The 13256-nt window shown below is 39.7% G+C and overlaps 1 protein-coding gene across 1 annotated transcript; it reads right to left on the bottom strand.

Annotated features, from left to right (window-relative positions):
• Positions 1 to 499: 499 nt before the first annotated feature.
• On the bottom strand, positions 500 to 11887 carry MASTL (microtubule associated serine/threonine kinase like; the record flags this gene model as incomplete). The annotated part of the gene is made up of 9 exons (XM_084260690.1): positions 11803 to 11887; positions 10298 to 10404; positions 9890 to 10019; positions 8571 to 8743; positions 6184 to 7428; positions 4434 to 4572; positions 1414 to 1527; positions 1224 to 1325; positions 500 to 657 (listed from the first exon to the last, which is right to left on the bottom strand). Exons 1-9 carry the CDS (start codon positions 11870 to 11872, stop codon positions 500 to 502), a joined length of 2238 nt encoding a protein of 745 aa, XP_084116816.1. The 5' UTR covers positions 11873 to 11887.
• Positions 11888 to 13256: the final 1369 nt, after the last annotated feature.

The raw sequence follows: 13256 nt of genomic DNA on the forward strand, positions 1-13256 counted from the left end.
AGAGGTTTCCATGCTGCGTTACAGTTTCAGGTTTCCACCTCTAGTCAGTTTTGCCCAGTGGATACATACTCAAACTAGTCAGAAAGGATTACTCCCAAAACTGAGCCACCCAGAGGTAAGTTAGAATTAGGTACAATTAGCATGCATTTATGTCCTTTCCTTATTATGCTTAACTGGGAAATAGCTACAACACCTCCTCACCGGAGTTACTCATGGCTATTAAAAAAGCCCCATCATTGCCAGGTGGTGTTAGTTCATAAAAACACCATGTGCTGGCCTCTTGGTAAGGTGCAGTACATGAGAGAAAGTAGCACGAAGGCACTTGATACCAGCTAAGTTTCACACAGTAGTTTTGCTTGAGAATAAAGGATATAATAAAAACAGACTAATAACTTAAAACATGCTAAATTTGGTAAGGAAGCTTAGTTAAGTCCAAACTAGTGTTCTGTGTCAACCTGTAAATGTACAAAAATGTGGAGGAAGTTCACTTATCTTGATGCTAGAAGCTAAATCCAGACACTGTCAGGTGCTGGGTATTATTCCTGGCTTCAAAGTAAGAGGTATCTGTTTCATCATCGGGCTGAGGTATGAACGGCATGCTTTGGTTCTGCAGATTATCCCAGTCCACACCATGGAAGAGGGGGTGACATTTCAGTTCTGAAACAAACCCACATGAGCATTACATGGTACCCCTTGGTCACTTTGTTCCCCAGGTGTGTAACTGACAGGACATTCCTCCATTTTGCTGGTTTGGAAAGTCACAAAAGCACAAACTGCAGTTGGGTTTTGATTGCCCCCAGCCTCAGAGGGACCAAACCCCTCATGCCAACTGACTCTTCCTCTACCCAGAGGATCCATCCTACAGGGCATGCACCCCACATCAGAGGTGCCCTAGGGGCACTTCTCAGGACAGGCACCACAGAGATTTTAAGCATCACTTAAAGTTCTGTGCCAAGTAGACAGGTGGGAGTCACTCCCAGCCACCTGCGTTTTGCTAGCTCATGGAGCAATCCCCTCATAGCAAAACAGCATCACAGCAAGAGTTCAGAAAAACCCAACAGTCCACCCCTAAAACTTCCTCATTCAGAAGTGCCAAATCCCACAATACAGAAAATACAACCTACTAAGTGTTCTGGCACTATACAGGGAAACTATAGATTAGTACATTTTAATGCTGATTTAAGATTCATGAGTAAAAACCCCAAGAGAATTTTAATACTAACCCTTCAGACCAGCTCTCTTAGTACTGTCAATTGTTAGAAGAATGTCTATTGCATTTTGGGCATTATCAGACAACTTCTCATCATCCTCAGGCCAGGGAATATCTAGAAAGATACAAATGAATTAACTCATACCATAAAACAAACATTGGAGATGCATAGTTTACTTCTTGAGATCACTGAAATAGATTACCTCTTGTCAAAATATTTTGGAAGACTTGTGTTGGTGTTTCATCATTAAAAGGTGGAATTCCAGTTAAAAACTCAAACAGACAAACTCCAAGGGCCCACCAGTCCACAGCAGATCCTGAGAAGAAAAAATTCAGGTTGTTATGGTAACACAAATTATAACTATTTGAAGATTAGCCATGGCAGAAATTGGAAAGTGTTTAAATCCTGAAAAATTTTGTGGAAATTGAAGAGAGAAAATCAGTTGTACTTAATCATGTAGAAGACTAAAAATACATTAAAAGACTTTTTAAAGCCAGTCCACTCCTTAATTCGTCACAGATTACTATAGGTTTTGCTGAGAAAAGCAAGGGGGCTCTTAACAACCTAATTAACTCCCACCACAGAGAATCCAAGAGCTGACTTCTCCAAGAGATTGCTCTGTGGTAAGGAACAGTTGTCTAACAACTGCTCTAGAGCTTGCATGAGTGATCTGTGTCGTGACCCCTATCTTTCCCTAGGTTCTTTGAGAAGACTCAGAGAGTTCAAACTATTGAACATCGTTTTCTGTTGTGTAAGTTTATGTAAAAACACTGAAGACCACTCGCAGAGATGAGCCAGCATGCAAGAAGCTGGAATTACTTTCCATCACACCACCGTTGATTAGGGCAATGCATAGTTACAAGCCATCTCCCTTATTATTAAGTTGGCTTTTCCACATTTCCAGAGTGGGATTTCTGCCAAACCCATCTTATTAACCTACTTAAACAAGCAGGCAAAGCAATCCCAGGCACCACTGCGCTGCATGCGTTCTAAGCTTCCCACATCTGTAAGTGGTGCCCACTCCACTGTATAAAGAACAGATGCCACACTGGCTGGAAAAAAACAAGCCAAAAAACCCCACATCACCACTACATACAAAACTAGACCACTTCAAGAGTGTAATTTTTCTGGCACATCAAAAAAATTAAGATACCTTCAAGTTTAGAAAAACAAATGCTTTCAGCCATTTCAAAGGACTGACTAAGCATAGAAATGCTGAAAACTGAAGTTTTACTAGTAGTCTATTGCACTTTTAACAGCATTAAGAGTGCCCCACCAAGCCAAGCACAATCAAAGCAGTGAGATCACGTCCACTGTTGTTAGAGATACTTGGATGCTCAGATAAAATGTTCCCAGCTTCAGTCAAAGTCTAACAAGATCACAACTCCGGATATAGTAACACAGGTTTCAGCAGCAATTTTTCCCACTCAAAAAATTTAACTACATATTAGCTTAACTCCTACTGTATCACTGCTAAATCATGTCTATCAGTATCTGAGCAAGAAACAGAAGTCCCAGATCTTGAGCATCTGAGCCTTCTTCACGTGTACACAAAGTATGCAATCGGACTGATGGCAGTGAGAGAAAGTGTCTCTGGCTTACTTCCTGTCACACAGTGTCTGATGACTTGACTCCTGAAGTTTAGGCTTACATGTGTGATATCTGACAGCCTAGTCACAGTGATAACTGCTGTTCCCTGAGGCCTGTGGAAGCACCACACATTTTGTGTGGAATGCATACTGGACATATCTTTCTGTATATAAACACACACACAGCTTTCTTGGAAGTTGTGATCTAGTTGTGCTTTGACTGTTCAGTTACGCTGAACATTCAACTTCTGCACAGCATATAGCAAACTCACCAGAGGTCAGAGTCCCTGTGTACAAAAAGACAATGAAGCAAGGACATTACAACCATTGCAAAGAAACCTTAACACACACAAACATCAAGTATGAATCTCTGAAGACATGGGAAAGCAGATTATTTTTTTGAATTAGTAACTCAACAATAAGGACAGTAATGTTAAATCCAAGTTAGAAACGGGAATAAAATAGTTTGTAGCTGTGTTACAAGTTTGGGAACTTACAACTAAGTCAACACTGAAGGTAATGGGATTTGTCATTTCCCAACTTAAAACCCATGATCTTCCCAAGTTACCACGAAAGACCTGAAAACACTCAATACTTGCACAGAAATCACCTCACAACCAAGTTTCACGCTGTCCAGATAGAACTGGTGCATTTCCAAACTATTATGCAGTTTTAATGCCTGCCAAATTACTAGGATTCCTAAATGGAAGTACAAAACAACAGCTATATATGCTTAGTAGTTGTAATGATTAAGTTGTTAAATCTCTTCATACAGTTAACCTCTATCAGCTGCATACAGCAGGCTTTTATTGTCCCACAGATTAGTAATCCCTATTTCTCAATGAAGATCTCATACAATTTTCCTAAGACTATTAGAGCCACAAAATAAAAGTGCACTTTTGACATGGCAATAAAATGTAACTATAAATACAACAAACACACCAGGGATACATTGCATTTATTTTCTGCTAATGGTTCTTGCAAGTTAGCAGGAAAATATTTCAGACTTTCTCTAGTCTCAGTAGAGCTCAGGATCTGAGCTAAGGAAGTTTATGTACTTTGAAGTTGTGCCATTTTATTATAGTATTCTGCAAAAAAACCTAAACTTGATGGCTACTCCTGTCCACTCTGATGGAGATGCTGCCAGAAATCTTAAGCGTTTTGTGAGGTCACTGAACTCAACAACTGATTTTAATACTTTATAAACTTGTCTGGATGTATGTAACACTTCAAGATCAATAAACACAAAATGCATTCTAAGAATAATTGGAGGCTTAAACCTAAATTACCCCTGCCTCACCTCAAGGAAACCCAAAGGATGCTCAGGATGACAAGGCTGTGATTGCTAAACCATACACAAGTTTCAGGCTGCCCAAGTACAACTGCCAATGGATTAGATTAGCAGCAGGCAAGACTACACTAGATAATCAAAACCTCTGGTCTTGTGAGGAAAGTAAATGGAAGGAGCAGCTGAAGCAAACGCAGCCATCCACATTAAAAATACCTAGTGTGTAGCTTTTGTCAAAGAACTTGCTATTGTATCATTTGAAGGCTTTAGAGCTCTAGAAAATCGACATATTTACACTTCTAAATGTCTCAAGTATTTACAAACTCCATGGTTTACCCATCTTACCATGAGGCTTTGTCAAAAGAAGCTCAGGTGCCAGGTAGTCTGGGGTCCCCAGGATGCGTTCACCTTCTGCTGGGGCAGCACCTCTCCTTACGCTCTTTGGAGTCCTATATGGTGTGCCAGCATCTCCCTGATTAGGGGTCTGAAAAGATGCAACAAGTATTTCAGACGTCAAACAAAACCAGCTGAGAACCCCCCATCTCCAGGTGTAGTAATGGGTGTAACAGTTGATACTTAAGTCAAACACATCACAAAACGTACATTTTTCCCCTCAAAAAGCATGTGTGAGCTGCACTTCTAACTCAACAAAGTTGAAGTATTTGGAGTAGCCTTGTATTAATTTTTGAAGAAACTTTTCCTTAAGTTCTTCTTCCAGCATCAAATCCACAAGTACCACCTCAAAAAACCCCCACCCAACCAATCCTAAACTCCTCTTTCAAACTCAAATCTGAAGATAACATAGTAAATACAGTATCAAAATAGCCTTCAGTTTTAGCATTGAGATCAATATGTTCTCCCAGACAACAGGCTGACTGCAGCAAACTCTTTCCTGTTATGACCTGAAGATCCTACTACGTTGTCTTGCACACCCTCAGTCTTTATTTTTCAATGCACCCTTAATTCCCAAATAACTGTATAGTTTTGTTTCCAACTTCATCTTCAGTGCAGCAGAGATCAAGTCATTATGACTATGTCATAAAGGCTACAGAATCCACTATTAAAACAGAAAACAGGTAGTCAGGTCACAATGATGTGATTTTAAAAAGCATCACAAAAATACATAAAAAAAATGTATCCTCCTGTTCAAGTCTAAGTCTCAAAAAACATACAGTGCCATCAGTCATTTATTTCTCAGGAGCTGACATGCTTACTACTAACTCCCTTTCAGCTGAATGCAAGCTAAATTTCAGTCAATTAAAATTTTATGCAGATGAAACAGAAGCTAGGAATACAAAGACACCAGAAAAAGGGCTTTCCCAATAATAAAATTTTGAACATCCCTTTCTGGCATACCAAATCATTCAACACTGCCAGTTCTGTCAAAGCTTTAGTTCTACAGCTAGAACCTAAGGAACTGGATGAAGGTCTTGTAGAGCTGTGCCAAAAAGAAACAGGAAACACTGATTAAAATGTAACCTTTTACTTGGCGCACATTGGGGTTCTAATTTACTTTGGGACCATAAGATTTTTGTTTACTATCAGAATTGAAAAGGTCAAAGCAAAAACTTCATAACCTGTAAGCAGCTGTTACTGTTTGCATTGATCTTTGTAATAGGCTTATAATTGGTCCATGAGAGTATGTATTGCAGCACCACTTTTACCAAGACAAAGAAGAAAACAGCAGGGACAACAGCAGTTCCTAGCAGCTGAACCTCACCTGCAGGCTTTGAGAGGGGTGCAGGATTGAAAGAAAAAGGAAAAAAAAAAATCAAATATTTCTCATTACATCAGGAAACCTGTAATAACTCCCAAGTAGTACTTCACTAAAAGTAGGATGAGACAAAAATAGCACAGGCTTTCTTTACTGGTTCACTGTAAAAGCAAAGGAATTTTTGGAGAGGTGGACAGACAATGCACGTGAAGCCAGAGGCAAACTTGTGGCACAGAGTTTTGGCCACACTGGTGCAGTATGTGAAAGCCTATCAGCAAAGGCCACTCTGAGAGGCTACCTCAAACTACTTCAGTTTTCCCCTAAATTAACACCCGAAATCATTTCAGATGCCTGATGTCTAACACATGTCTCCTGACATACCTGACAGACCTGATACGGCCTTCCTTTCTGCAACGGAGTAATCGCTGCTGGGTAAGAGCCACTACACGCAGGGGAGAGTTCCGGTATATCCAAGGAAGCCATGCTGCACGGCTCAGACACATTAGATATATTAATTGGACTATTATAACTTCGAAAAACAACAGCATTTTTTTTAAAGAGATTCAGTGTTTCCATTGTCTTTTCTGCAGGAGGAGATGCCGTGTCAAGGTAAGTTTCTTTCATGTGGTTTTGGTCATTATCTTTTACATCTAATGGCTTGCTGCCCTGGCCAGCATGTGCTTCCTCCTCTCTGTTTTGTGAGGCATCTGGGGACTCTGGTGACAGTGCTTGTGTCTCTTCTGGTTTCTGCTCTTCAAAGGAGAGGTCTTTGACACTTTTGTCCAAATCTAGAAGCTGCTTTTCTAATTGGCTGTCTGTAGCAGACGTTTCAGGAAATAAGTCTGAATCCGCACTGAGGATTCCTAAAGGTTTTTCATCATCAGTGCCCAAAAAACTTGAGTTCATATACTCCTTTTTATCATCTTTTTCATAGTCTTCATCCAGATCATGCATAAGATTTTTGGCTATAACTGGAGCAAGTGATTTTTCTACTGTTTCCTGGTTACCAGTAAGACTCTTAACTTCTTCCTTGCTTTTGCATGCGTCACGTAGGCACCCATCATCACCGAGCAGTAAGGACTGAATGTCTGCTGTCAGACCTGTCCTTCTGTCTGCAGGAAATTCCAAGATCTGACAGCCACGTTTATACTCTGCGTTGCTTTTTTTAACGTAGTTAAGCTCCTGACAGGGACTTGTGTCCACTAATTCAAAGTTTCTTTTTACACCTGGCTTTTCAAAAACTTCTTCCTCTGCAATAGGCTCGACAGGCTTATTCTGCCTCGAAGGTGCCTTTTGTTGACTGGAAGTTTCTCCTGTTTGATTAGCCATCTCTCTTTTATCTACAAAGAGTTTTTCTTCCCAGATCTTATTCTCAGAAAGGCATTTTCTGACTGTGCCTTTCGCATCCAGTGTGGTCACAGGAGTATCTGTTATTTCGGAATGTTCACTTCCCAACTTCTGCCTGCTCTCAGAATCATTGCTGCTGATGGGAGAAATGGCAGACTCCAGCTCTTTTTTCTTTAAAACTTTAATTCCATTGCTATTTAATAATTCCACATTTGAAAGGAGAGCTGACCCACTGTTACTTGTCTTGCCTGTTGCAGAACATAGGTCATCTTCACTTTGCTGGAAATGAGCACATTAGGCTTTGAGTACCAAGAAAAACAGGATTATAGCATTACAGAAATGTGTCCTCTAAAATACCTTGTTCTACCTCCATACAGAACTGAAAACTGCCAAGTGCTATCTATTCTTTAGAAACACTGGCAATGCCAAATGTGACATAACACATTCACAAGAATTCAAAACTAAGTTAATTTCATCATTTGACTTTAAGAACATAAATAAGTTTACTGGAATACAATAGAAAATGCAGTGGTTTAAAATGCTTAAGGATGAAGAAATATAGCAGTTAAAATTGTATTTGTGATTTTATGTTATGTAGTTAAGCAACAGAAGTTCTCAGTTTCAAAGCCCTGAACCAAAGAACTCCAATACTATGACATATTATGCTTCAGAAATGACAAGAAAATCTGATACTGCTACTGTTGGCAACACAACACCAAAAACATGGCCTTGGGAAATGGACAGATAAAACAAAAGTTTGTTTCAAACAATTTATAATTCTTTGTGTGACCTAAATAGAAATTGCAGCAAGGGGCTAAATAGCACAGCAGCGTTTTCTTTTAGATCTACATTTGTACAGAATTAACTGTTTAAAATAAGACAGGCAGCTGTAATTACTGGCATTAGATTAGTTGATATAAAAACCTTCAGTAATACAAGCCTTAAGCTCTTCAGTTTAACAGCTAATAGAAGTTGGAGGTGTATTTTTATTATTATTTTTATTTATTGTTTTTCCCCAAGTTCTGCCTTTTAAAGAAATATTTCTGTCTGCAGACTGAGCTAATAAAACTAGAAGGGTAAGGTCAGCTTCCAAAGAGCCAGTGCTCCCAGCATAGCCCACTTGGTATAGGGCTAAACCAGTGACATCCAGTAGAAGCCTTCTCTTTTCACTCCTTTGCTGCAGGCTAAGTCATTTGCTTTTCCTGTTATGTTGCACAGGACTATTTGTTTGAAGAAAAAACCCAAACCTATTTGTTTGATCCAAAACTCCTACTCAGCAAGGATTACCACCTCTGCTCCTTCTCCTCTAGGAAGGCTTCTCTACACATAAAGTAACTGGGGTGAGTAGATAGAGATGCGCAATACAAGTTACAAGCACAAACTAGTTTTAATTTATACTGGGAAGATGAAACAGTCCTGACCTCTACATCTTTCTCCCACCTGGGGCTGCTGTAGCATTCTGATTCCATACTGGACAGGTGTGTGTATGACTGACTACTGACACTGGAAGTACCAAACCTTTTTCTTGACTGAAGTAGAGTGGGAGTTAAACTTCTCACTGGCATCACAGGAGTTAACTGGGAAGTATCAAGATCTTGAAGTAAAAAAAAAAATTCAAATGTAGATACAAATATGCAACACATTAAATAGCTTCACATTATGTCAAGTTTTCACATCACAGGGACTTATAGAAAGCCATGCATGACATCATAATTTCTCATCATCTCTCCTGCACAGTCAATTCACTCATTTTTTGAAGTAGGAACTTGATTAGAATTTAAAGGCAATGTCAAGGGTAGCACCATAATAGCCTTCAACATGAGCCAGCAGCGTGCACTAGCAGCTCAGAAGGCCAACCCTGTCCTGGGCTGCATCAAGAACGGTGTGGCTGACAGGTCCAGGGAGGGGATTCTGCCCCTTTGCTCTTGTGAGACCCCACCTGGAATCCTGTGTCTAGCTCTGGGGTCCCCAGTACAGGAAAGACATGGAGCTGTTGGAACAAGTCCAGAGGAGGGACATGAAGATGACCAGGGGCTGGAGCACCTCTGCTATGAAGACAGACTGAGAGTTGGGATTATTCAGCCTGGAGAACAGAAGGCTCCAGAGAGACCTAGCTACAGCCTACCAATACTTAGAAGGGTCATATAGGAAAGCAGGAGAAAGGCTGTTCATTACGGGCTGTAGTGATAGGACAAGGGGTAACAGCTTCAAGCTGAAAGAGGGTAGGTCTTGCTTAGACATTTGGAAGAAATTCTTTCCTATGAGGGTGGTGAGGCACTGGAACAGGTTACCCAGAGATGTTGGGGAAGTGTTCAGGGCCAGGTTGGATGAGACTTTGGGCAACCCGATCTAGTGAGTGTGTCCCTGCCCATGGCATGGAGGTTGGAACCAGATGATCCCTGAGGTCCCTTCCAACCCAAAGCATTCTATTTCAGGTTAGAAATGAGAAAGCAGCAGATAAGAAATCTCCAAAGCACTCACCGAAAACGATTTTATCTAGTTATGTAAGTATGCCAAGAACTGACACTATTTATGTAAAATCTCAAAGGGACATTTCGAATTCAGTGGTCATACATTTGAAAACATAAAAATCAAATGACAAGTAGTATAGGTGAAAGTATGTCAGACCTTAAGTACTGGAGGAATAGCACACACTGAGACACTGATACATGCACGTTCTATTAAGTGGGTACAAGTTACTCACGAGACTATTACTCAGAACAAGGCTTGGGATACTCACATGTTTTGACCAATTTAGTTGAGAGGGGGGTGTTTTCCTTTTGGACCATAGGTAAGGGAGAAGTCATTTCATGCAGACTGCCAGACGAGTGACTTGAAGTGCGCCTTGGCATTTTCATTCCGGCAGTATACTAGCAAGCAGGAAGAAGCACAGTTAAAAGTTAATGGATCCTGAACAAAAATATCCAGGATGGAGGGTGTAGCTTCACACATTCTTTGTTACACTTGAGCATTGCAACTTAGCCATACCCATTTACCAGTTATTTTTGACAGTCCCAGGTAACAAAATCAGAACTTCATGGTACTGGAAACATGTAATAAATCATTCCATCAGCTGGCAGAAGGGGTGCAAAAATAGCCTTATAAGCCAAAAGAATGAAGCCATTCAAAGACAGTGAGAATTACTTACAAAACCCAGAGAACTGATGAGAGACAACAATTGTCCTGGAGTACGTGAGTAGTCTTGTTTTGGCTTTGCCATTGATGGTGTAGTAAGGATATCCATCATGTTTATCTCTACAGACAAGAAAAAATAAAGAGGTCAGGTTTTCCTTTTGTTATTTATTAAGTAAATGTCTGTAACTTTGCTTCAATTTTATCAAGAGGGAAAAATTTAGCCATGCACTGAACAATTACACAAAAGCCAAACCCAAGTGAAGACATATGCACACATACTTACTCAACAGAAGCTGTTTTTTCCTGCACATCCATCATCAAATTACAGTTCATAAACACAGAAACCATAAAAGTAAATATTTTTTTCCCCAACATACCCTGTCATATTATGCTTTTTAACATGATACCAGCTTTGGTTTTTAGGAGGCAACTCCAGCCCACGGCCTGTGGGCTAAGACAACAGATTTTATTTGAAGCTTCCTTCTCTTCCAAAAACATCAAGAACTACAGATGAATTTTTCATAGATGAAAATTTAACCTTGGGTGACATTTTTTTTGTTCACTAGAAGCAAGTAGGCTTATAGCTTTCTAGATACAATAATCTATCAGAGAATCATAGAATGGTTTGGGTTCAAAGGGACCTCAAAAATCATTTAGTTCCAATCCCCCACCGTGGGGGGGGGAGGGACACCCTCATTGGAACCTACCCATTAAAGCAGTATATTATAGAAAATACACTATACTGGGGATTTTCTTCCATACTATTAAACCCACGAATCAAACTCCATAGACAACTCTGCATCTCTACATTCCTTCAACTTTACAAAAAGGATGTACCCATCTGACAAAAATAAACTAGTGCTGCCTAGTATTAGTTTGTCTGATATGGAAAAGGGGTTGGAAGTGCAAGCTAGCTCAGGAACTGGCTATTCACTTCAACATCTGTAGCCTGCTGCCTGTGCCAGACAGTCACCTGAGTGTTCAGCTATATATTCTGCTACTTGAAAACAGTACATTCATAGGAAAAAGTGCTCATTTACAATCTCCTGTTAGGGACTCACCACCATCCCCCATTCCTCATATTAGTATCTGGAAGGTTCAAGATCAGGTTGGAAATTAATATATACAAGGACAAGGGAATATGAACTGAAGGACCAAAATAAGCAGAGAAACACTGAGAAAAAGCCAGATTTATTCATTCACCCTTTGAATTCTCTTAGTGGACTTCAGAGATAAAGATTTCAAAGTTTTCTGTGAAGAGAAATGACTCTAGATCCTATTTCATACATCCTTGTCCCAAAGAATAAATATTTTAGCTTTTGAAGTGCAGCGCATAGAGCAGATCCTTTGTTAGCATGTACCTAATCAGTGCTTAATTACTAGAAATCGGGTATTACTGCAACATTGATGCTTATTTAATTGAAAGCTGCCCTCTGCAGGAATGTAAAGCATTCAAGAATATCGAAGTGTGACAAAAATGCATTCTAATACAACCAAAAGGATACTGACAACTCTTACCTCTGTTCAGAGTAACTCTGGAAAGCCCAAAGTCTGTCAACTTTATGTGACCCTGATTAGAAATGAGCATATTGTCTGGCTTCAGATCCCTGAAGACATGAATATTGAAGTCAGCAAAAAGAGCAATACCAAGAAAGTTAACTGACCAGAAACACTCAATACAAAACACTGGCTATAGCTGTTTCTCCATAACATTATCTTAGCCAGAAGATCCCAACTGGCTGAGTACCCTAACGCAATTAAACATATCCTGCACTAAATATTATACAAATGTTTCAGGCCTGTCAACCCACCATCTAAGTCTTAGTATGTTAAACACACATTCTTCATGAGTATCACCATCACAATATGTACCAGTGCTTAGCTCCTACACATGACAAGCAAATCTCTAGTAAAAGTTCATGTATTTTCTGCAGCACTACTGAATGCAGCAAAGAACTCTCTTTACAGGGGGAGCATTAGTGTAGTCAATGTCCCTTTGTCATACAGTTGCCCGCTTGCAGTATCCAGAGGGTTCCTGAACAGGCATTTAAATGCCACAGGGAGAGTGGACCTATGAGGTGGCATAGCTGCTAGTACACTGCTGTATTGGGGGAGAGAGCACACGGGCTGGGGAAAGCAGCTGTACTTGTCTGCTTAACATACACACACCAGTTTTATTTTAGGGGGCATTTTATGGCATTGCTACAGCACACACATGCCATAAGAGCTTCCAGAAGCTCTAGCAAATGATGTAGCTGTTACTATGAAATGGTGATTGGTTATGTGCTTGAGTGAAAAATGAAAGCCCCACACTAACAAATACTTCTTTGTTTTAAAAGAAAAGTAGGAGGTTTTACCTGTGGATTATCCCATGCCTGTGAAGATAATCAAGAGCCAATGCTGCTTCAGAAATATACTTAACAGCCATTTCTTCATCAAAATATCCATAAATATGGAGAAGAGATTTGACATCACCACCAATAAGGTACTCCATCACCTGCAATTCAAGTGTTTTAAATTTAACTTTTTAAAACACATTTCAAGTTTGCAAGTAAAACATAAAATAGCTTTTACCTCTCAAAAAAAAATTAATTTCCAAGAGCAAACTCTGATAGAAGCTTTCTTGTGCTAACTTCATTTCCCACACAATACTTTTCACTTGGATAAAGTAATGAAAGCTTCAGATGACAGAGGAGATCAATTTTCATTTGCTTTTAATAGACCATTATTTGCTAGCCTATTTTCTGTAGTCAGCTCTCCAATAACTACTGTAGTTCGCTTTTTAATTAACTTCTGAAAGACTTCTGTATTCTAGAAAATAAACTGAAAAGCACTTCTGTGAAACTCAAGGACTGACGCCAAATCAAAATATCAGTAACCTCAATGATTTTATTTTGCAAGTGTTTATAGACATCATTAAAGTCGGATCTGAGCTTCCTGAAATAAGTGCAAGTTTCCAGAAATATATACAG

This window comes from Gallinula chloropus (genome assembly GCF_964237585.1).
Source record: "Gallinula chloropus genome assembly, chromosome: 2".
Lineage (NCBI taxonomy): Eukaryota > Metazoa > Chordata > Aves > Gruiformes > Rallidae > Gallinula > Gallinula chloropus.